General features: G+C 35.0%; 1 protein-coding gene across 2 annotated transcripts in view; it reads right to left on the bottom strand.

The window, feature by feature from the left end:
- Positions 1 to 1,028: 1,028 nt before the first annotated feature.
- Ano3 (anoctamin 3) overlaps positions 1,029 to 25,878 on the bottom strand; it is a 228,040-nt gene continuing 203,190 nt past the window's right edge. For both annotated transcript variants that reach the window (XM_057780213.1, XM_057780214.1), the window contains 9 exons: positions 24,339 to 24,450; positions 23,501 to 23,558; positions 18,306 to 18,403; positions 15,818 to 15,951; positions 14,574 to 14,726; positions 13,974 to 14,121; positions 10,446 to 10,526; positions 10,157 to 10,262; positions 1,029 to 6,916 (listed from right to left, as the gene is read on the bottom strand). In XM_057780213.1, the coding sequence (XP_057636196.1) occupies positions 6,734 to 6,916; positions 10,157 to 10,262; positions 10,446 to 10,526; positions 13,974 to 14,121; positions 14,574 to 14,726; positions 15,818 to 15,951; positions 18,306 to 18,403; positions 23,501 to 23,558; positions 24,339 to 24,450 (1,073 nt within the window). In that variant the 3' untranslated portion in view covers positions 1,029 to 6,733. The remainder of the gene's footprint in view (positions 6,917 to 10,156; positions 10,263 to 10,445; positions 10,527 to 13,973; positions 14,122 to 14,573; positions 14,727 to 15,817; positions 15,952 to 18,305; positions 18,404 to 23,500; positions 23,559 to 24,338; positions 24,451 to 25,878) is intronic.

Here is a 25,878-nt window from a genome sequence, read left to right as displayed (position 1 = left end):
TATAATCTTAGAATATAAAAAAAGACATAGCGGAAAAATTTGAGTTTTCTTTCACCTGTTGTTTTAGTGATAAATTATCTTAAAAGATTACATTGATTTTTACTGTGTCCATTTGTATATTTACAGCTTCCCTGTGCTTATTATCTAAATATTGTAAAGTATATTTAATGAGAATTTGTCCCCCTTTCCCAATATTAAAAACATCGTGACCTAATCCACTTAAAAAAACTGTAATTCTTTGGTTATCACGAAAGATGCCTATTGAAATACTAGAATCTTCAAAAATCAATTGTAACTTTTGATTTGTAGAAAATCACTGTTGCGTTGTTTTATTTGTAGTTCATGGGAAGATTGAATGCTACAATTTAAAACTACTCAACAAGTCAGTGAAAATTTGCAAACATATGACTGACACTCAAAACTGTACTTCTCAGGTTTTTAGAATATTTTTTTGGTGTTTGAATTACCAGAAGTCTTCAGAATAGATTTACACTTATTAATATGTGGCTTCTTAGTAGAAATATAACCATTAGTTGGAGTTTCAGGTTTCCACAAAAAATATCTTACTTACAGAAGAAAAATGCACAATAATGATAGAACTTATGCTTATCAATAGGAAATTTAATGAGATGCCTTTGTATTTCTAAAATTTAACACAGTGTTTTATTCATAATTTCTGAGACACTTTGAAATTTGATCTCTTATTTCATACTATTTAATTTTAAAGAAAGTCTCTGAGAATGATGTATAATTAAGAACATTTAAATTATTTCTTTTAAAAATAAATTCAGAATGAAAAGCATTGAAATGGCCTTTGAAATATTTCCTATGAGAGGGTGCAAGGTGGTCTGCTACTTTGAAAATCTCTCAGTAAACTTTAGAGACTAAGATGGACTTCTCTGCTAAGAGATGTTAACAATAAGTTTCAAGAGACTATCTAAAAGGCCATTCTTTTCAATGGCTCTGATAAAGTATGTAGTGTTTAGTGTATATGGGCCTTAAAATTCATACACACACAAACACAAATACACAGGATAAAAAAGAACCTTATTTATTTTTAAGTGTTTAAAGATGAACTGAACTTGTTTGCTTATCTGAATCAAAAGAAAAAGAAAGATACATTCACAATGGAAACTAAAGAAGCCCCAGGAAAGAGTTTTTGCTTTTCTACCTAGGTCAGATATTTCCACATTGCCCGCACCATCTCCAGAGGATTGCGTCCACTAAAACTTTGCAGTTGGGTTTGTTTTCCTTTCTGCTCATTCAATCCCTTGTTTCTCACTTAGAAAAGACACCAGGAAAAATGGTGTCTTGTTTCAAAAAAATACTGAATTTGGCCTAAGGTCTTTAACTAGTAGCATTAGGTAGAATAGCGACTGTAAGACTCATTTGTATGGCTGGCTATCCACACCACAATTATGATTCTGAGAAGTTTTCCAAATATATCTCCTATTTTTCTTTTCCAACTAGCAATTTAGGAATTTTGCTTTTTCATAAATGAAGAGATGTAAACATACTGTCATTTTTTACATGCAGAGAATTAAACTGGAAAAATGAATTGAAGAAGCCAGGGCACATAGGCTCTAAAATTATGCCGCCCTTTCTTAGGAAAAGTCATAAGGAAAGCTGCGTGCTGACTGTTCTCCATTAAGAAGGGTTGACACAGGGTCAAGAAATGCTGAAGCAACTTAATCAGGAACTTGAGTTGATCAATAATTCAAGCTAAAGCTCAATTAATCTTTCCTTTAGACTTTGCAATGTTGGCACACTTCATTTTGAAGAGAAGTGCTTATGGGATAAAAATTAGCATGATGTTAACTGACTCTCTATATGAAACCATGGAAGTCATCATGATCATGTAATTTGGGGAAAATGGAGTACACATGTCTGATGACATTTTTTTAATCTTGCCCCTAGTTGAGCAATTAATCTATGGAGCTGTATCAGCTAAGTTATTCAATAAGCTGCACTGATTTTCAACCTGAACCATCAAGTCTAAAACCAAAAATGGGTAAGCTGGTGATTCTTGGCTATAGGTTAAGAATCTCCTACTTGACTTGCACTGCTTTTGTGCCTAATTTTCTATCCCATCCCAGGGAGATTGTGCTGGTCATTTCCACAATGGATTGTCAGAACAGTGTTCAAATCCTCAATTCCTTGGTTCACACCATTAAACGGTTGTATTAGGGTTTTTCTTGCTGTGAGGAGACATCATGACCATCGCAACTCTTACAAGGATAAGCATTTAATTGGGGTGGCTCACTTACAGTTCAGAGGGTTAGTCCATTATCTTCATCGCAAGGACTGTGGTATCACATTGGGAGATGTGGTGCTGGAGCTGAGAGTGCTACATCTTGCAGGCAACAGGAAGCCAATGGAGACATTGGATGATATCCTGAACATAGGAAACCTCAAAGCCACCACAGTGACAGGCTTCCTCCAACAAGGACCTACCCACTCTAACTAAACCACACCTCCTAGTAGTGTCACTCCCTATAATATTATGGAGGTCAATTACATTCAAACTACCCCAACCATCTTACATGTTCTGGTGGTCTGAATGAGCAATGCTTCTTGTAGGTTCATGTGTCTGATCACTTAGTCCCCTGTTGGTAGTGCTGTTTGTGGAGGCTGTGGAACCTGTAGGGGGTAGAATCTTGTTGAGCAAAGTATGCCACTGGGGATGGGCTTTGAAGGTTTATAGCATCAACCCATTTGCTGTCACCTCACTCTGCTTCCTGGGTAGGAATGAAAAATGGAACCAGTTAGCATCTATGCTACTATGCCTTTGCTGCCATGAGGACTCTATCCCCATGGACCCATAGACTAAAGAAAAGGCTTTCTTCCTTAAAAGAATATTAATTATTGTGTTTTGTATATGCCTGGTTTGTATGCATGTATATTTGCATACCACATATGTGCCTCATGTCCCCCAAACTGAATAAGGGCACTATCTCTTGGAATTGTAGTTATAGATGGTTTACACCACCAAATGAGTGCTGGGAACCAAATTGGAATCTTCTGCAAGCGCATCAAGTTCTCTTATCTTCTGAGCCATCTTTTCAAATATGTTTTCTTAAAGATTTATTTGCCCTGGGTAATTTTAATAGTAATTGGGGAAGGCAGCATGTATGTGAAGAAAGAAAGTGATTGGGTGTGACAGAGGCCTATTTGCTCTCATATTGCTAGAGGAAATCCTACACCCAGTAGTCTTTAAGTTACTTGCCCACTTGGGCGTGGCCTTTTATACTATTTAGGCTGATGAAAAGCAGGTGTCCAGCCTCTTTTCCAGCTGGGGGATTCGGTTGCTGTTCTCTATTCCAGCAGAGGATATTGATTTGTGAGCCTATCCCTAAATAAATAACCCTCTATTGTTCTCAATTCTGACCTAGTGTGGGATATCTTTTAAGCGTCCTTCTTCATCATATGACCTAATCAAATCTATTTTCTCTACTGCTTCTAGCACAAACTTATTACTTTTTGTGAAGAGTGTGTATGTTTGTGTGTCTTTATGTATACGTTTATGACTGTGTGTGTAGCCCAGAAGTCAATGTCTAGTGTTTTGTTTTGATTTCTACCTTGTCTTTTAAGAAAGGGTCTCTCATTAAATCTGGAGCTCACCAATTAGCCACTTTGGCTGGATTTCTGGGATCATCCTCCTTCTGCCTCCCTAGAGTTAGGGTCACAGACTATCTTGCTTGGCTTCTTATGTAACTGTGGATGATCCAGACTCAGGTCACCAAGCTTGTGCAGCAAACACTTGGCCCATTGAGCCATCTCCTCAGTACTGAGAAAGACTTTAAGATGAAAATATCAGGATATAGTCGGAATGTGGTGAGTTTCCCTATGAATAATTAAACTTTTGCTTTGAGAGGCCAAAGAATGTGCAATTTTTCCAGCCCACACCCATTCAACAAATGCCAATTTAATATTTAAAGAATAAGCAGATTAATCTGTAATGTGCGGATTATAGTAAAAATGATTATTTATTGAGTGAAAAAAATTTCTATTCATTCCATTGTATACTACATTGTGCCAAGAATCGTTTATCATTCAAGTTGAATCTCATCATGCAGCCAGGCAGCTGTGTCTCTTCTAAAAGTGCCTACCCAGGCTCAGACGATTGAGAACTATTACAGTTAAGACTTAAAATGACTTGCACAACTTGTCAAGGCAGACCTCATGCACGTATCCATTAATTATTAGCATAAAAAGATAACCAGTGAGAATATGAAAATATATGAGCAGCATTCACATCATACAGATTCCTGAGAATAGTGTGTGCTATAAATCTTTGAGAAATAATTTATATTCATATGAAAAGCACGTATAAAACATTTCTCTCTACTTCAGCAGAGTGATCTAAAGTTAACATACTGTGAGGCGCTGTCTGCGTTTTACTGTCAGTTATGATGGAAACAAGGTTGATTGCCCTGCAACTGTTCAAAAAACATTTCAGACAATTTATTTGGTTCTCTGTTTTCTCATATCTGTTTCAAAAATATCAGGAAAGGCAATTTCTAAATTAATATACTACAACTTTTAGTAAAATATCATTCTCTGTTCATATCAATCAGTATGACTTAAATCCCAATGGACTGTAGAAAACCCTAGAAAAGGAACTTTTAAGGAAATAGCTGTTATTGTTTGTCCTCCTGTAAATCATATGTCTGTCTTGTATTCCTAATTTGGAAAAGATGTAAATGTTAGGTAAACAAAATATTATGTTCAGGCATGTGTATATACTTAATTAATAAAGAAAGGGGAGCACAAATGATCTGATATAGAGGGGCTGAAATCTCTTTTGGAAAGTTTGTAGAAGTAACCATTATATTTGCAATGGAAGAGTCCCAGGAGCAAGGATTTGTGTAGGAATTTACAACATATCTCTAATTTACTATTTCTTTCTTTCTTTATAGGTGCTAAGAGTTGAGTCTATGTGTGCCTTGTGTATGCTAGACATACACTACCACTGAGCTACATTCCCACATATTAGAGTCCCAGGGCATATACCTGACCCAGAATTATAGGAAAAGTAGAAAAGTGAATGTCCTTGGTAGAAACTATAAAATAAACATAATCAAGACAACAAAGCTTTTTTAAGTGTTAGAATTAGGACAGCACACTTTCAGTAATTGAAACTAACTTCCTTATAGAGATTCAATAATATGCGTAAAGTAGTTTTAGTTTGGAGTGTGCCTAATTCAATATTTTGAATTTTGTTAATATTTCTGTTTGTGGATAAACTGAACAAAACCAAACTGAACAAATTATGCTCTCTTTGTGTATATGTGTATATGTGTGTTTTCTGTGTGATTTCCTCACACTATTCTCAAGAGATAAAAGCTTGGACCATCTTGTTTTTCAAGGGAAAGTGTATTGATTTTTTTATCATAAGCCCATCTACTTCACCCCTTACCTTTCCTTCTATTCTACCCCCTTAATTTATACCTCCTCTGAACTTCTTTTAATTGAATACCCCTTCATTTGTACTCCATCAATGTGCAGACAAAATTGACATTCAAATAAGGATTCTACAACAAATTAAATTATGATCTTCACAATTAACTTGACTTTGTTTCGAGAGAGTTTTGAAATTAAATAAAATCAGCACATCAAAAACAAAACAAAAGCCAGAAACTTCCATTTCATGACTAAAAAGTGAAACTCAGAAAGGTATTTTATGCAAATAACACACTACATGCATGCATTATTTCACTAGCTCATAATTGATAGTGCACACTATAGAAGAAGTATATAAAGTGCTGCAGAACATTTGGCTTTGGATTTCCTGAATGAACAGATTACAGTAGCATCCTTGTAACTGGTTGTAGAGCTCCATAAGCTGGAACTTGCATTACACAATGTAAAAGTGCAAATACTGCAGGGACATCGACATATTTACACAGTTTCAACATGATGTTCTGTGAGATGTGTAATAATTCAGCGAGCGGCACATGGAATAGAATGTAAGATAGACTTCTTCAGTAAAGTACAAACTAGTCATGTCTAAATGATAAAAGAATAGGCATTCAAATATTTAAAGTGGATCAATTGGCATTCATTAATAAAAATGGGCAGTGCATTTGACTCTGAGTGATAAAGCAAACTTAAACACAGCCAATATAATAGAATTACTCCAATGGTGTTCTTAGGTTTTGGGTTTAGTTTTGAGTACTATGGTGATGTTCAACTGTTTAAGTGCATAGTCAACACAAAGCAGCACAAATACCATGTGCATAACCTATTATCTCAAGGCTAGTGCACAAAACCAACTCCACTAGCCTGTGAGCTGAAGGGACATGGAGTTCTGATCTCACTCACTTCTTGTGAGTATATGAACTCAAGTGACCATCCTAGAATCTGATTAGTATGACCAGTTTGTTAACATTTACGTGGAAATCTGCCTCTGGAAATTTCGCCACCACATTTCCTATTTGCTCTGCAGCTGATTGAACTTGGTGAACTGGAAACCCAGAAATCCCCTGAGGGCTTGCTCTGAGCATCAGAGCCTGGCTCCCTGCCATTTCAATTGCATCCCTTTGGAGGTCACAAATCTTTCTTTCCTTAGAAATCTGAGCATTCCAAATCCCAGAGGCTGCTGTGACGTATTCCAAGTAGTATTTTATACATGTAGTTTTGCCAAGTGTACCTTCCTCTTGGATCCCATTTACATTTCAAGGGTCTCATTCCCACACTAATGGTACCTCCCCTTTTGGGTTACAGGCACAGTCTAAGGCCATTCATGGTGAATAGGCTGTCCACTTTTTCTCCGCTGTTGCTGCAAATGTTCCAGCTCAGCTTCATACATCATTTCTTGGACTAAGTATTTCTCTCGCCGTATGCGCTCACGGAGGCCCTTTGGTATATCTGGAATCAGGTATGCAATGAATGACTTAATCCCAAAAACGAGGTGCTGTAAGTTAAGAGTAAAACTATGTTTTCAAAGGTTCCAAAACACTCATTGTAAAACAGAAAAGTCATGAACAAAATGATGCATTTGTCTTCTAACTGAACATCCAAACTTAATGTGTAGCATTTAGAATATTGCTTTCAACAGTTATATGAAGAACACAAACATTACTGATTGCCACTGTAGAATATTGGACACTAAGAATTGTTTCCTCTTTTGAATGCTATATAATGATATCACTTCATAAAAAAGCATCTTAAATTCTTTTGTTCAAAATTCTTACATGCTATTTAATAGTACTGTAATACACATCAAGAGACACAAATATGAAAGGTTATTCTAGTAAAAATGTATTTTCAACAGATCAAAATACATGCTCCATAAACCTGTGAGCTAGTGATTATATTAAACAGCAACGAATTTATTTTTTTTTAAATCCATTCTATAAGTTCACTATCAGTATAACTACTATGAAATATTTGATCTGTGTTAAATAATTCTGGTAAAATTAGCATTATTTATGTTTTGAAAATAAACCGTCAACTTTGAGAGTTTGTTATTTTTGTTAGTTTGTTTTGTGAAATAATTTTTGCTATTTTTTTCTTGACATCCTGGCCTAGGACTTTCTTTGTAGACCAACTGATAGAAATCCACCTGCCTCTGTCCACATGTGCTAGGACTAATGATGTTTACCACCACACCAGGTATTAGTGTTAGACTTGAACAAGTAAGATGTAATGCCAAAGGCATTATACCTGTAAGTAACGGATCAGAATTTGAATGAGACCAATTAAGCCTTTATTCCACTAACACTCAGTAAATGTTGACCCTTGCTCAAATCATCTACATCCTGTGTCTATGATAGTGATGACAATACTACCTCTTAAATGAATGAAGTAAACACACACTTGAAGAGCTTAAAAGAGTGCTTGGCACAGTGTGAGTCCTGTTCAAATAGCACTTCCTACTGTCATACGGATCCTATGAGAAGGATAGGTCTTTCCATTTCTCAGAAAAGAGAAGGAACAATGTGTTATTTGCAGGGTTAGTATAGCCTGTTAAAACAATACTTCTATGTAAATGGCTTTTAGTGGACAGTACCTTTTTATGAGAAAAGGAAGAATTCGTTGTACTTTTAGCTGTACTTGCTTTTGAGTCCCAAGAGACTGCATTCCAAAATAGATAGTAATAAAGCAATACATATTTTCCCTCACACAATTGGGACTTTCTTTCCTGATCATTAAAAAATATCATGATTAAAAAATTCAATACTATTCTTCATAATTATTGGAATAAAAATAAAAATATATGCCATGATTTAGTAACGTCTAATATATGACAATAAATATTTCATTGTGCTTTCTGATTACAGATCAGGTTTAGCAGATGTGTTCTAAGCACAAGTCGTGCTCATTAAGAATTCTTTCCGGATCCGAAGTAAAATAAGGAAGATACAAAAAGCTTTAAGGTACAAAATAATTGAAGTTATTTGAAAAATAGAGCATGCAAAATGATACTATATTTTTACATAGACAAACAACAACACTTAAAAAATTAACAAGTGTAAGGAATTTACAGAGGTTAATTGGGTTTATGGGATCAGTAATGGGGAATGAAGAAAGGAAAATGAAGAGGGTTTCACAAGGACCCATGAATGGTCACTCTGAATTGATGTGTCTGATTAACTTTGTTCGCTTGACTTCTGAGGAAAATAGAAAATATGTATCTTTTAAAATGAGATCTAAGAGACATCTCATTGAAAGTTTGGATAGCAAATATGAGTTAACTCTTATCTGCAATGAAGTAGAAAGTTTCATTCAGGGGGATATTTTTATTGACTCTGAGAGTCATTAAATCAGAGAATTTTAGTCCTGGCTACGACCTTTAGCAGCAAGCATTTCATTTTCAGATATTTCATTAATTTATATTTGGAAACCACTTAGAATGAATATTTGTCTTTAAAAAAGATTTTCAACATTTAGTGGGTAGAATGTTTTTCTAGCATTCACAAAGCCCTGGGTTCTACCCCAAGATTCATAGGAATCAGGTGTGGTGGTTCATGCCTGTAATTCTATTTCTTGGGAGACACAGACAGAAGGATTAGGAGTTTGAGGCCAACCTTGGGTAAATAGCAAGTTTGAATACATGAGGCAGTTTTTTAAAACAAGCAAACAAACAAACAAACAAACAAGCAATAACAACAAAACAAAACCTTTGTTCCAAAAATTTTAGGTATGGCTGTCTTTTTTGGTAATAGAAAACATATAAAGTTTTTCATTGACTCAGTGGTATCTCAGAGGAGGTGTTTAATACACCTCAGTGCTAAATTCTTCACTGTATCATGACTTATGAAATAAGATGATAATACTGTATTCAGTTCCTTCAAAATTACCTCAGAGGATTACAGTTCAATACTATCATGATAAACTCCAATCCTTGTTTTTTTTTTTTTTTTTGGATTTTCGAGACAAGGTTTCTCTGTGGTTTTGGAGCCTGTCCTGGAACTAGCTCTTGTAGACCAGGCTGGTCTCGAACTCACAGAGATCCGCCTGCCTCTGCCTCCCGAGTGCTGGGATTAAAGGCGTGCGCCACCACCGCCAGGCTCCAATCATTTTTAATAGAACTTTTGGGCAAAACATAAAATCAGACAATGCTTTTTAAACAACTATATGCATAATTCATTATATTTTGAGTTAATTATTCAGAAATATCAAGTGTTCTATCCTTATGGGTAGATTTAGATTCATCTACCAGCTCATGAAAGTCACCCCATCTCTTTAAGCATAGTCAGTTACTAGGGGCTTAAAACCAAAAGCCTCAATTTTTTTTAACGATATAGTATCTTTCTCCCTGATTTTTTTTTTTTTTTTTTTTTTCTTTTTTTGGTTTTTCGAGATATGGTTTCTCTGTGGTTTTGGAGCCTGTCCTGGAAGTAGCTCTTGTAGACCAGGCTGGTCTCGAACTCACAAAGATCTACCTGCCTCTGCCTCCCAAGTGCTGGGATTAAAGGCGTGCACCACCACCGCCCGGCGGCACCCTGATTTTTTTTATAGATCCATATTAACTTGTGTTTACATTACTCAACCTTTGCTCATTCTTCAAGCTCTTTATAATTGGTTTACCATATCTGAGCCTTTACCCAGGCCTACCAAGGTTGTTTCTCAGAAGTCAGTGAAGACTTGACATCAGACTGACATATCAAACAGCAAAGCTGTTATCACAGTCACCTCTCCTGTGACTAACCTCAAACACGATAATGAAGGCCAGTCGAGCAGCTAGGATGTGCCAGTATTGCAGCGTGAACTCATAGGGTTTGGAACTCCAAGGCGGGCCTCTATAGTCTCGGTACCTGCAGTCCACAAAAATGGAAAACATGAATGATAGCAAAACGTTCTTCATTACCCAAACTCCAAAATTGTAGTTTAAATGATCTGTTTTACATGTAGAAAGGAAGAGATGACATGGCAAAAGCAAACAGGAGATATATATATATATATATATATATATATATATATATATATATGTAAGTTACCTGCAGTAACCAGATTTTCCCATACCAAGTTCACTCAGGTCAAAGAAAGATAAACTGTTGTTGACATATCCTTTTAGGCAACTAGGAGAAAACAACAGGGCTATATGAGTCACAATTAATTTATTTCTGCAATAATTTCTTCTTTATAAGTGACACGATTGAACAAATGCCATTTTTCCTTCTATTTTAAGTCTTCAGTGTTCTAATTTCTCTCTCATATCTTCTTGTCCTGTTATTTCTTCTCAATATTTTTTCTATTGCTTTCTTTCACTTAGTTTACTTTTTAAAAGTGGTTTTCCTATGAGTCATCCTGCCACTTGTGCATTTAAACTCTGTCCTTTGCAAACAAACACATGCAACATGACTGGCTGATTATAAGCTAGGCTTATTTGTTATCTATTTACTTAATATATTTATTATCCACCTACATTTTGTTATAAAATTTTTTAGTGCTCGATACTCAACTGTGAGCAAAATAGGTATTTATACATAATGAAATTGTTTGTATTCATCTAGAAAGATGGTCATTAGCCAGGTGTAGTGCAGGCCTTTAATTCTAGCAGTCAGGAAAGAGTGGCACTAAGATCTCTGAGTTCAAGGCTAACCTGGACTACAGATCATGTCCCATAATATCCAGGACTACATGGAAAAAACCCATTTAAAAAAAAGAGAAAAGAAAAGAAAGGAAAAGAAAGAAAGGATAACATTGAGCTTGCGTGCTTTCTCTCAGGTCTGTTTTCTAGATTTTAGACAGACCCATAAAATTATGTATGTAACTGTGACATAAAAACAGAAGTCAAACTGTCTAGCTAGAGAGTGGGGATTATTGAGAGGGGAACTGTATATGTGGCAATGAAGGGAATATACTCTAAATATGCTGCATATTTATATTAAAATGTTCTTATATCATCCAACACCATGTACATTGAATATAGACAATAAAATAATTAGAAGTGTCAGCTCATGTTTTTAAACTTTACATCTTAAAAGGGTAGATGCTAAATTCCAGAGTCTGAAAAAACATAGTTTTGTTATTATTATTTATTGTTGGGGCTGACTTTTGTCTTTCAACTCCAAGAATTACAGTTTTTTTTTCTTGGAGACATACATCATTCTTTGGTAAGCAGCAAAGTGTGACACTTTCTAGACAGAAGACTGAAAGTTATAGATTTTGTAAAATAATAATTATTAATGCTTTGTGAAGGACACTTTGCTTTTCTCTTTGTAATTTTTAAGGTAATTACATGGCAGTTGTGATTATAGTTAGTAACCATGGAATTTGCTGCCAAAGTCAGAGTTACATAAATCCATGCAGACCTTTAGCCACAATTGTTGTTGCACCATAAGTCTAAATGTAAAAAGTTGAAGGGTGATTAAGTCTCAGTGTTACTGTGAACATAGTGTTAGGGTGGGCTGGGGAGATGGTTTAGCAGTCAAACCTGCTTGCTGTCAAGTCTGAGGACCTGTGTTCTATCCCTGGGACCCATGTGTTAGAAGGAAAATAACGTAACATGTCTTCTAACCTTCACAAGGCAACCCCATGCACACAATAAATCAATAAACAATATAATAATATTATATAATGTTGTTATAAATAGAACAATAAACAATTTTAATTAGATGTTAAAGTTATAGACCCTGAGGAATTCTTGCAGACAACATGTAGAGAAATACTCTACTAGGAAAGATGATTTTTAAAATCTGGATTCAAGTATGTGTCTTTTACATTCTTACTTTCGAAATATTAGTCAAAATGGAACAATAGCAACTGCATTCCTTGTCCATTCTATATCTTGTAGCATTGGTCAAATATTTCCTTTTCAATATTGTTTTATCCACTACTGTCTGTCTCTTCATGACTTGCCTTGAAAATTTCTTGCTAAGTATGCTTAGCAGATTATTAACTAATCAAGTGTCCCTCTTGATATATGACGTTCAAATCAGAGAAAAACTGTGTCATTTTGCCTGAAATTTGGTCTACATCTGGAATTGGTCACTGAATGTGGAAATGCCAGGTGCTGTCCAAAGGACAGGCAGGTTCTGAAATGTAAACTCAGTAGAATTTTCAACCACCACTAGGTGGCAATAGAATTATCAGCAAGACATAACCAGACAGCAATTCTGCATATTCCACACTGGATCTTAGCCAAAAGATTGAGAAGTGATTGAATTAGACTTTTCAAATTCTTAAAATCTGCTCCTAGATCATTTTGCATTAACGAAAAGGAGGCATTTTGGTTTTTCACTATTGATAAAGAAACAACCTTATATTTACATTGAGTGCATTCTTAGACACCATTTCACAATCATACAGACTATTAAGAATAAACCATGTCATAAATATGATGTACATACTAGAAATGACAAAGTTAGAATTTGAATTTAAGGTGTCTAACATTGAATCCCTTTAAATCTCTTAAGGACTCAAGACCTGTTCAAAAAAATCAATAGTACAATGCTTCTATTACCACTCCTTCACAAAAGAAGAGACCCTTGTGTTCAAGGGCTTTACCGGTGCTCAGCTTGCCAGCAGTCAGTTAAGAGTTAATGCCACCCTAAAGCAATGCTCCATCTGTTGTGGATGATCTCTATCCACACCTATTGCGGCTCTCACTCTTCTGGTTTTTCTTACAGAATTCTGATATTCACATACAAAGCTTTTTAAGGTGTCCCAGGTCTCTACAGTCAATTCTCACATGAATTGTCCCCTAACATCTTCTGAAAAGGGACATTTTGAAATAATAAATATTGCCTAAAGTGGTTTTCTATATCCAGCTATTTTTCCCCAGGGGACAGCAGGCAAAGTCTAGAGATACCTATTGTTAGTAGAATACACGGATTAAGATAGCTGTCATTGAATCAACTGGTTAGAGACCACATGTCTTGCTAAACATTGCACAGTGGGTAAAACAGCCTCCCTCCTGGTTTGAATGAAATGTTTGAATTAAAATGTCGATAATCAAACTAAACCAAATAAAAAGGGTAAATACTGTAGAGGTTGCTAGGCTACCCTATTTGAAGCATGTATTTTAGTTTTAAATGAAAAACACGTACTAACCACACAAAGGGAGGCGATTCTGCATCAGCCAGATGCCTGGCTCTATATGCTTCCTGAAAATGTCTAGGCACTAAGATGACAGACTTTGCAGGATCTGTTTCTCACTTTTGTCTGTCTTTGTTCCCTTTTTTATGGGTTTCACTTTCCTATCTGCATAGCAACAACACTGCTTTGTCTGGTTTGAGTCGGAAGAGTCTATTCAGGCTTTAGAACTCAACCTTTCTAGAAGTATTAGAATGTTCTTAGCACTTTGACACGGTTTCAAGTAAAAACAGACTCTAAAATTAGCTGCTGTAGAAAGCACATTTTGTTCTTAGGCCTATTTGCTTTCGTCTAATAGACACCTTATAAACAAAATAACCAGAAACATTACTTTTTAATGGTCAAAGAACAAAACTTCCCAGTAAGTTCTCCTTTTAATTGTGACTATAAAATAGATTGGAAAAAATATATATAAATCTTGACCTTACTTCTCATTCTGCTTTACGTGATTTGCACAAGGGCCATATTTGTATTCGTAGACAAAACGTGGGATGTAGTCAGATGTAATAGCAATTACAAATGCATTGGTGATCACAGCCAATATGCCAATTCCCTCAAGAATTCCAAGCCAGATACCTGGTAGGAGAAAAAGTAAAGGTGGTGAATAAAAGTGAACAAGATAAAAAAAAAACAAACAAACAAACAAACAAAAAAAACAACTCTGATTTATTTTATTTTGGAAAGAATATTCTGTTTCCAGTTTTATATTGAGCCACATTTCTGTACACAAATTATTATTTTTTAACATGAAATTGTCATATTGTGTTACTGATTGTGTATGTGTGCTCACACACTTGGGTACCTGCAGAGAGAAGAAGAGAGCATCCGAATGCGCTGTGAACCACCCAATGCTCATGATTAGAACTGAACTCTGGTCCTTGGAAACAGCAACAATTGCTCTCTTAACAGACGAGTCATCTCTCCAGCCCCCTTGTTACATTTCTCTTTGAACTGTAGTTTGCACACTCTCCAGATATTAGAGATACTGAACATACTATTTCAAAGGGGGGGGGGGAATTGAGTCTTACCTATGTCAGTTGCTCGGGCTGGCAGAGGCCTCCTCCACTGGGTCACAAATTTATATGCGTCCAATCTGATTTCTATGATATTGTTTAACAAAGCCAAAAGAGGGGCCAGAGGAAAAGCAGCAACAAAGATAGTGGTAAAACCAAATTGCAAAACTGTAAGACAGAAGCATTAGGGAGTTATAAATACACACAGTAAAATCTACTGAGTGCCTGACTGTGCCAGTTGGGAGCATTAGATGAATTACCTTTAATAATACCTCTGCCCAGTAAATATTCTTATTTTTATAGTTGAAGAAACTTTTGATCTTATGTGATAAGTAAACTTGTTAAAGAGTAGATGTCTAGAGAATGTTAAAAACTTATACTCTATCTATATAAGGCTATATTTAACATCCACTTTCCCCCTCCTGCCCACAAATAATATGAGAATAATGGCAAAGGAATTAAACAGATAGGGAGTAGGAGAAAGGGTGGGGGAGGAAAAATATCAAAAATACAGGCAAAGATACGTATTTTCCTGAAGGCTCTGGCAGGAACATAAAGGATCAACTACCCTGTCTTCTCTTTTTGTAGATCAGGATATTGAAGGTCAGAAAATACGTCAACAACTGGACTGGGAATCCATGTTTTCTTAATATAAATTAATGACATTCTTTCCGAAATTCAAACTGGGTTCTAGAATGTGAAAAGAATGGATTTGGAAAGAGTTTGTGGAGTGAATACGGCAAAAATATGTTGTATGAAAATATTAAAGAATTAATAAAAATGTTATTTTATAACAGTGACTTTCTTTGAGAGGATATTATTTTTCTTTATGAAAAGTTGATCTAGCTTTCTTATTTTTCATCAAAATCTTTGCTCAACCACCTGGTGTGGTAATGCATGCCTATAATTCTATCACTGGGGATACTAAGACAGGAGGATTCTGAGTTCAAGGCCAGCCTGAGTTATTCATCAAGTTCAAGATCAGTATTAAGTACACAGGGAGACTGTATCTCAAAAAAAAAAATACCGCTTAAAAACTAGAGGCTTCATTGTGATAATAACCTCATTTTAACTACTGAGAGTGCACAGGACGTGCTTCAGACCTCTGATTTTGTTAGGATAAAGTTCACTTGTGTTTCAGATTGAACAGTGCAAAAGGAGAATAATTGTCATTATTGCCATTTTTTCGTTAAACCAAAGCTCATGTTAACTAGACAAAGCAATAGGCCACATGGTCCTGCAGAAAAGCCTCTCCTTACCCATTTCTAAGTACTCGTCCATCAGTCCATGAATATTCATGGGCTGAAGATTCCAGTCATTTTCCCACTGTGGTATAGAAGCATCCTGTATTCCCCGCTTGATTTTATGTCGTGACCACCAGTTTTGGATTAACCTGCATCAGAGAGCAGACCAAGGATATGTGAACTGTTACTAAAGCATCTGTGGAAAATGTGTATATTTACTAGGAAATAACAAATTTCAAATAATCTATTGTTATATCAAGTATTCTTGGAACTGAAGATAGTGGTGTTAATTTTTCAATAAGTGTAAACAAAGTAAATATAAACTCTACAAAGTTTTAAATCTTTAAATTATAAAGTCAAATTAAAAAAGATTTAGTGAACGTTAACTAAATCCTATCATTCTAGAACTTTTAAATCCTCCAAACATCTAGATACTAAATCATTGCCAGTAAACTGAGCCATTCCTTGATACTGACTAAGCTAAATTCATTTCTTCTACCTCCCCCTGTAAAAACTCCTATGTCGCCTGTTGTCTTTAGGCCTGAGTCCTTCATTGCTCATATTCTATTAGTTGTTTAGACTGTTCATGTGGCTATGAATAAAATTATGTTCTGCATGGAATAATGGGCCTACATGAGGTTGCAAGAGTCACAGGTTCTGGTCTCCATCCTGCCACTTAACTTCTTAGAGTTTATAAACACATGAAAAGTTTGAACACTAATGATAACATTCTGCTACTACAGTTTAGGAAAAATGTCAGCAATAGATTTGTTTACATGAATCATTGTTTGGGGCCTGGAAAACAAGTGAAAATTCTCTATCACTAGCCTGGGAATCGTCATGATACTATGAAGTCTAGAGAAAACCTGGTATGCAGTGTGATGGGCTTCTGCATAATGTATTACTTAAGACTTTGAAAAAAGATACTCTAGAATGACAGAAATTTTCACAATTCAGTTAACAAGACCTAAGGCTTAATTTTAGGTAATTGGAGACTCAGATTCCATTGGAAGAAGCAGTGCTCCAGTCAATATCCCATGGAGGTTGCCCTTGGAATCCCATAAAGATGTAAAAGGGGAGGCAGGTTAGAATTAACACCGATCTGCTTATTTAAATTTTATTTGTATGGATTTTGCTTAAGGTTTTAGCTGAATAGAAAATTGTGGTTTAAAATTTGAAAACTACTTCTTTGATGATCCATTCCATCTTGTTATTTTTGCTCAGTATTAGACATCCATGATCCAAGATTACCATCAGAGTGAGGCCATGTTTACAGTTAGTGTCAGACATGAACAATGAACACAGCAGATCACATATGATGGTGCTACTAAGAATCCATTTCTGTTCTACAATGGCCACAATTTCACCCTGCTGGAATTTATGAAGTGCTCATGGCAGGTCAAATCCTATGCCCTACACTTGATGTCTAATTTCCTCAGCTGTGTTTATATGATGCCTCCTATCCCACACATTTTAGAGTGATAGGAAAAGGAGAAGAACGAACATAGCAAGTACATGAGGGACTCTAGCCCTTCGTTCCTCATGCAGGCTTTATGTAGAAGAGATTTCATTGAGTCTGTTATATAACCTATACATATATATTTATACAAATATATTAGATATTCACATTTGTATATAATATACACTCTTTCAAAGCATTTTGTTATTTAAAATTTAAATTATATTGGGTCATTTAATTTAGTCTTTGCAAATCTCTTGTTTCACAAGTAAAAAAAAAATATCAGAGAGATGACCATAAACTCTAACCAAAATTAGTAGGGAACAGAGAAAAAAATTCAGACCAGGAGTAGATCATTCTGAACCCATGCTCTAAGTCTACCCATAGGTTAGCCAATACTCAGCATGCTGCTGTGTTAATAGGACTTCTCTCATTTTGATGAGTAAGCCTGTTTACTTCTCTCATTTTGATGAGTAAGCCTGTTACTCATTAATCAATGGGTAAATCTGTATATATCATGAATTAGTTCATCAGTTTTTCTTTCATATGAAAATGTCCTCACAGGATATTATCACATCTGTTTGCTTCTAATGATTTTTGTAGAGGTAAGACGAAGAAGGCATCATAAAAGGTTTGTCAAACTTTGTTCTGTCCAAAACTTTTGCTTGAATGTTCCATTTTGGAAGGAAAGGATGCCCTTTTAATTTAACAATGTTATTACCACCTTATACCTGTTGATAGCTCAAAGACAACAGAGAATCTATTTTCTTTTCAAGATTCTGTTTTTCTAATGTTTAAAAATAGCTAACTAACTGAACTAGTATTCTACATACATTAGTTTTTTTAATCCCATCATCTGGTCCTGAAGTTGATCTAACCATGTATCTTTTCTTAAAGATGTAAAAATTGTGGCTCAGAAAGGCTGAACTTACAGGAAATCATACATTTAGTAAGGAGCAGAGTGGGAGCTGACCGATCATCTCACTGCTCACGAACCCCAAATCATAACTCTCTATAAAACACATCTAAAGATAGCATGCTCACGGATATCCCAGCTCCATGAAGTTGTTCCATATTTGCTTCAAAAACATGATGACTCCCATCTGGAGGCAGAGGTCTATCAGACAGCCACTAGGATGGCACTAAAACAGAACGGTAAGAGCCATAAGCTTCCTGCCCCCCCCGCAAAGATTCTACTTCTCCCTCTGTGTCCCAAGCTGCTTCAAATATCTCCAACTTGAAACTGCAAGGTAACTTTACATTTGGGTCCCATTTTCCCATGTAAAAAATGGAAACAGGTACAATGACATTTTCAGTAACCATATGGAATTTGGGTTAGCTATCAGTGAGTACTTGCTGTTTCCAACTGTCAATCATGGTCACATATGATGAATGCTAACAAATGCTAACAAATGTTCTACATCTATAAACAAGATATAAATAAGATATTAAGAAAATGTGTTTATGATTTTGTTTCTAGGATCTATTTCCAAATAATTTTAGATTTTCTGAAAAAATTAAGACATTTTAGTAAGATCTCTATTTCTCCGCTTTTAGCTCAAAGCTAAGAAACTAACAATAGTGTGTTGCAAAGAGCACTCACCATTGTCATTTCCTCCCTCTCCTCAAGGGCTGCTGAACAAGGCAATCAGCATACTGCACTGCATGTCTTTCTTGTCTCCCCACTTTCTTCTCTTCTGGACAGTATTTTTGTAACCTCGAGTGATTTGAAAATCACTGGATCATGTAGGTCTCCTTGCCTGGGCTTTTATAAAAATTTTCTTCTCTGTGCTAAGTTTTTGCTGTTGTTTAGATTCAATAAATTGGAATGAAACACACACATACTCACTCACAGAAATACGATTTAAGTGATTACTGAAACCAATATGTGCTACTTTGAACTGCACTATAAAGGCAATTCAGGTGGAAAATGTGGGTCTGGATCTTTAGAAATCGGATCGTGTCCTGCTCATAAAAATGGGGGTTCCTATGGCTTTGATCATAGTTTCTATTTCTGTCAAATTGGTACTAGTGGGACTTCAAAAGGAATGAATAATTAAGACATAAAAGAGCCTGCTTTTCTTGTTCTAGCCCAATAGCTCAACAATCTGAACCAAAGAGTAGGTTTTCGCATGGCCATGCTCATAACATAGGAGGGCTCAGATTCAATAATTTCAGGTCACCTCTTCCTTCTATCATGAACATATGACACCTGACTTCTTCCTCACATTATACCATGTGTGTGTTCCATAGAATGTCTGAAGTCGAATTACTAAGATATATGAGACAATCACAGCTCAACAAGGTGCTCTCTATTTTTGTAGAGAGACTTGAAGACAAATTGATTTGCTCAGAGTCTGAGGAAGAATTACTTCCCACAAGGCATCATGTTAAAGATAAATTCTATTTACCAAATATATCACTTGTGCTGGAATGTAGGCTTGACACACATACAGTATTGTGAGAAAAAAAAACATGAGAGATATATGATTGAATCATTCCTGTAAAGAATATGTCGAAGTCAAAATAACAAGTCAACAATGATTTTGTTAAAATTGAGCCTTGAAAAATTTGTAATTTATAAATATCTTTATCTTTATTATAGAGAACAACAAGAAATGATGGCCTTTGTTAGTTTATACAATTCACATTGTGATGGCTAAACCCAGTGCTTAAATGCTCTAAACTTCATTTGGTAGAAAAATCTCATACTTAGAATATATATTCAGTCATGGATCAGTGTGCAAAAGACCTAAGCAAGAATGAGATTTTCTCACTTTTGGTGAGAATGTGTGGGGGGAAGGTGGTAGGGAGACTGAGTGCCTTTGGTTATGATACTTACTTTGAGGAAACTAGGGCCTAGAAAAGACTGTCAGACTCCATGTCCCTTTGCTTCACCTACTTTAGAATTTTCACTCTAAACCCATCTCAATATATGAACCAGTCATTGGTCATCTCAGCAAAATCTATGTACAAGGTTATGCTCATATCCCATCCCAATGGTGGCTGGAAATAATGACCAAAGCAAGATTTTGAAGCCATGCTAATTTTATTTGAATCATACTTTCATCAGTTTTGTGACTTTCAGTAAATTATAAAACTTCTCTGCTTTTTGTCCACTCATCCATAAAATTAATATAGCAATAATATTGCTATAAGGATTTAGTGAAATTGTATAGAAAGAGCACTTAATAAAATTTTCTGGAATATACCAGTATTTAGTAAGTGCTTGATAAATGTCAGCAATTTAAAACAATTTAATAATGGATTTATATGATATTTTTGTGAGATATTACATAACTATAGTGAAAGCCAAAAATCCAATGTAGTTACTTCATAAAACTTGACAAATTGTATCATTTTTCTTTATACTGATTCCTATCAATTGTGCCTCTTATTTGAAATGCATAATTTAATTTAATTTTACATATGAGAATACTGTGCTATGTCTTCCTGTTGCCATTTCAAAAAGGAAAGAGCTGAAATTCCCAGATAAGACTTTTCTCTGAGTGGCAAATTCTAGCAAATAGGACATTAGAATTCAAGGACAAAACATTTGTTTATTTATGACTATATCCTATTCTTCATGATTACTAATGCTATCAGTTAAGGCCTGTTATAGACCCTGTACTCATATTTGCTTCTTATGTGAAGAAATTCAGAGTAAATACTCATTCTTAATTTTCAGACACTCTCCATAATTGAAGATTTCTAAGGCACATTATGAATTACAATGCTAATTTTACTATTTTCCTACAATATTCAGTCCTTTGATGGTAAATATAACCAACACATATCTCATCTGTAATAGAAAATGTGGAGGATTATGAAAGAGTTTACTGATAGTAGTATTATCATTATTTTTTTCTGGAGTTTTCAGTTATTAATCAAGATTCCCCACAATTTCATAATTAAGAATAATAACATGCATTTGAACAACTTTAATGATAGTGATAGCCCATACAAGGGTATCAATCTGCATCTTTGTGGCTATAGCCACTCTGTTCCCACCTTAGACTTTGCAACTAATTCAGTCAATCCCTTTTGAAAGAAGCAAGCCTTAAGTTATGAAGGGGATGACCAAGGTGATCAGGCTTTTGTTGGAGGTGAGCATAATTCCTGGCCATAAGTATCAACAAAAATTAATTAACAGTCATACGAATAAACAGAACAAAATAAACTGAAAATAAAACCAAGAGGTCCAGGCAATCCAAGGCTTAATAAAGGTCTTAGTGTTCTCCTTCACCCTCAAAGTCTTACTTTGTAAAAGCCTATGTAGATTTGTGATTCATTATGTACTCAGTGTTTGTCTCCAACTTGTCATCTTCACTTTTTGTCTTCTCAAGTGTTGGGATTTTAGAAATATATCATGGCACTCAACCTTTGTCTGTCTTTGGCCACAGAATACTACAACTATAAAGATGGAGCCATAAGAGTGATAAGTATCAGCAACAATTTGTGAAGATCCTCTCAGAGTCTAGGGTTGTACTTGTTGCATTTTGTAAATTAATGCTTACCTATAAATAATTTGGCAACATAGTCATTACTACTGCCAATTTAGCATGGATAACTAGATAGTCATGAGTCATGACTAAAGGGCAAAGTACAAATTGCAAGGGTAATTAACATTTGAGTCTAGCTTTTTATTGTAAAGCATTTATTCCTAGGAAGTTTTAGGCTTCATTAATGTATAGAGAGAATTTCTAAAACAATCTGGAAAGAATAAAATTGAGGACTCCCTGTGGTTTTGATGAACTTTTTATTTAATAGAGAAAAAGAATTATTTCTTCCTTCATTTTTTTCTGTAATCTTTTCTCAACTCTTTCTATATTATAACCTCATATTAAAGACAACTTCTATTCATTGGATTTTTACAAAGGAATCATGAAAATCATTTTGACTGAGAGAATGAACAAAATTCTGGTCAAGAAAACACAGACAAGACATAGACACAATTATAAAATTAGGCTTTCATAAATCTAGAGTCTCCTTTTGATATTAAATGTGCAGCTTCTATTTGGTAGAAAATATTTGATTATTCTTTATACAAAAGCAAGTTTTTAATTAGAAAATGTCACAATATTAGAAAATTATTAAAAAGGAGTTATTTTATGTTCCTAGAATTGAGAAGAAATTCTCAATAAATACAATGAGAATGGTTTATATACATTTAAATACAGTTTAAGCTAGTTATAATGGTGCACTCATATGATCCCATCATTTGGGAGGTTGAGGCAAGAAGGCCAGGGGTTTGAACTAGTTATCGGGTGCATAGCTAGTTCAAAGCCATCGTGGATGGTGAGACTCTTTTTCAAATCAAACTAACAACAACAACAACAACAAGTCCTAAGCAAACTACAAGAACAAAACAAAAGATTTATCATTTTCATTTGATAAATGTTAAATATTTTTCTAAAATGAGCTATTGGGGGAAAATTAAAATTTGAGGCAATTTGAAATGTCAGATTCAAATTATATTAGTTTATGAATTAATAAGCACAGAAAGTGAACAGGAAGAGCATACAGAGAAATATATCATAACCATAGACACACATAAAAAAAAAACAGTATTTCTCAACTTGCTTGCCACCAAAGAAACCAGAATCAAAGGTATCCCTTGACTAGTTAGATCCTTTCCCATCCTTGTGTTGGCTAAAGCATGACAAAGCAACTCTACACTCTGTGTGCTGACTTTTTGAGGGACAATCTTTCAGCCTCATGAAGGCTCATGAGGGAACAGTGAACCTACCCCTTCATTTTGTTTCTGTGGGTCATACGTTTTGCAAATCCATAAAGAATATGAGCTTTCAGGACATGTGCACAGAAGTTTATTTTATGTTTTATTTTAGACTGAATTTTCAATTCATCAAAGGAAACCTAACATATTACATTTGGAAACTCACTCAATAGATAAAAATACTTTTCCAAAATGTGTAAACTTGTGGGATTATATTTGTGGAGCTTATAAATAGAAAACAAACAAACAAACAAGAAAAAATTATTTAAAAACAATGAGGAAAGAGGCCCGTATATTGGTGTTTAAGTCTAAAAGCATCTTTTTTTTTCTTTTTTCTTTTTTTTTTAATGTAGTTGCTTCCATTTTGAACACAAAAATCTTTTCTCTTTCAAAATTTGCCTCTAACACTCATGGATATTTTTCTTCCTCAGCCCATTACCTCCCACAGTCACTGGCCTGTATCCATACCCATCCACACACCCACTCTCATGGGATTACTTACTTCCTCCAGTCTCCATCGCTCAAAAAGTTTATTGTATTTTCCTGGGTGGCCTACGAATCTGTAAAGAGTGTTTGAATTCATTAGCAATTAAGTGAAGTTCACCTGCTGATGCATCACACAGAGTGCTTGTGTGGGCAGCCATAATTGTTCACTGGTGCAATTTGTCCCCTCCAGTTGATATTTGCTGTGCTCAAACAACATCAAAGTAACTGACTTTAAAAGGAGAAAGTGCAGAATGAACTCAGTACCAATGAGTAGAGAAAGTGTAGATACATCAAGCTGATGATATTCAATACTTTGTTTCATGAGGAATTTTAATACTGTATGGGTCAGGCTAATGAATATCATCATAATGTACTGAATGGTTTTGTTCAAATTGTTTCTAGCTTCTGAATGTTCCCATGGAACCATGTGGATGGAGGGCTAACCAATTAGCAAACTGAGCTCCTCAATTTGTGCTTTTTGTTTCTCAAATTTTAGATTGAAGGAGAAAAATATAATTAAAATTCTGGTTTACACATCAAGAAATCATAACTCAGGGATATATAAAATTATTTTCTTCTAATTTAAATATTAATTAGTTATAATTAGATGATAACTCATAGATGGTGTTTTTCTTCTCTCTCTGTCTCTTTCATGTGTGTGTATGTGTGTATGCTCATTCAAAATTTAAGTAGTAACTGTCAGAGGTTACTAGAGTAAGAAAACATGCAAAAATTATTACATAATCTTCTAAGACAGAGGTAAGAATTCTCTGCTTCTATTACCTAATTGGCAACAGAGATGTTTGTGTTTTGTTTCCTCCCTGGCAATGGCAGGATGTGTAAAGTTAACTAACCTTCCCAAAAAGAATGCAATATAGAAGATAGAACTGTTCAGGTTGACAAATTGAAAAAGAAACATCTTCAAGGCAAAGCTGTTTTCCCATTCTGATTCTGTTCGAGGATACTCTATAAGAAACACAAAATATTGACATACGTGAGGTGAATACAAATTTCTCAGTGTTCTACCTTTAAAAGTTTTTCAGTCTTGCAAAGAAAAGGTAAAAGAGAACTTATACAGATTACAAAATAGAAATAGATGAAAAATTATATATATATATATATATATAATACTATTTTGGGAAGAGTCAGGTATGGAAAAATTTCTTTGGATCAATAAAAGCTCCATATAGGTCATATTTGGAATGACCAAAAAGTCTAGATTGCTAAGTTTTAATTGGGGAAAATCATTCTGAGAAGTAAAAATGATTCAATGTGTACTATTCTGTTTTTTATATAGTTTGACTAAGAAGATTACATGAAGGCTTTTCAGGAGAGATCTTTATACTAGTCCCCGATGGATTATTTCTTCTAGTATCTTTATATGAACTGATATAGTTGCCTCTGATGTTGACTTTGAGCTTGAGCACTGTACCTCAATCTTACCAACACATGGAATAACTTGCTATGTAACATTAAGTATAACAAAAAGGGCTTACTTTCATGATTAGGATTTTTAATATGAACCTAGGTTCTCTACTACAAGGAATAAAACAAAGATTTTATAATATCCTTTCATGGAATAAATTCTGGCTACTTTTGAATAAGCATCTAACTTGGAACAGAAAATGAATTCTAAATTTTGACAACATAAATATTGTTTTCTTGGATAATGCACTTATGGCCAAATTATTTCTTAACTTTCCCTTAATGCACCTAGTTATTGATAATAAATTAACTACTGGTGATAAATGTACTACTTTTTATTTTTTTGGTTTTTTTTTTTCGAGACAGGGTTTCTCTGTGGCTTTGGTGCCTGTCCCGGAACTAGCTCTTGTAGACCAGGCTGGCTTCGAACTCCCAGAGATCCGCCTGCCTCTGCCTCCCGAGTGCTGGGATTAAAGGTGTCGCCACCACCGCCCGGCTGATAAATGTACTATTTTAGATCATCAACAGTCATAAATTAGGTTACTTAAAATGTTAATTTATTTTAAAATTTTGTTCTGTGTGTATGAGGCGGTTTCTGAGTTTTAAGATGGTAAGGACATGATTCATTTTGACTTCTGATTATGCCTTTACTTTCTCTTTTTATTTTAAATTTTTTATTCATTTCTCATACCAACCTCAGTTCCCATTCTCATCCCTCTTCCTGCTCCCTCTTCAACCTTCCCCACCTTATACTCTTCTCCCAAAGGGTAATGTCTCCTATGGGAAGTTAACAAAGCTTGGCACATTAAAATAAGGCAGGATCAGTCCCGCCCTCCCTGCATCAAGGCTGAACAAGGCATCCCACCATGGGGAATGGGGTCCAAAAAGCCAGCTCATGAACCAGAGAACGACCTTGGTTCCACTGCAAGGGGCCCCTCAAATAAACCAAGCTACACAACCGTTGAACAC

This window comes from Chionomys nivalis, chromosome 9 (genome assembly GCF_950005125.1).
Source record: "Chionomys nivalis chromosome 9, mChiNiv1.1, whole genome shotgun sequence".
NCBI lineage: Eukaryota > Metazoa > Chordata > Mammalia > Rodentia > Cricetidae > Chionomys > Chionomys nivalis.
Note: the sequence above shows the minus strand (reverse complement) of the source record. Positions and strands in the feature narration are given on the sequence as shown.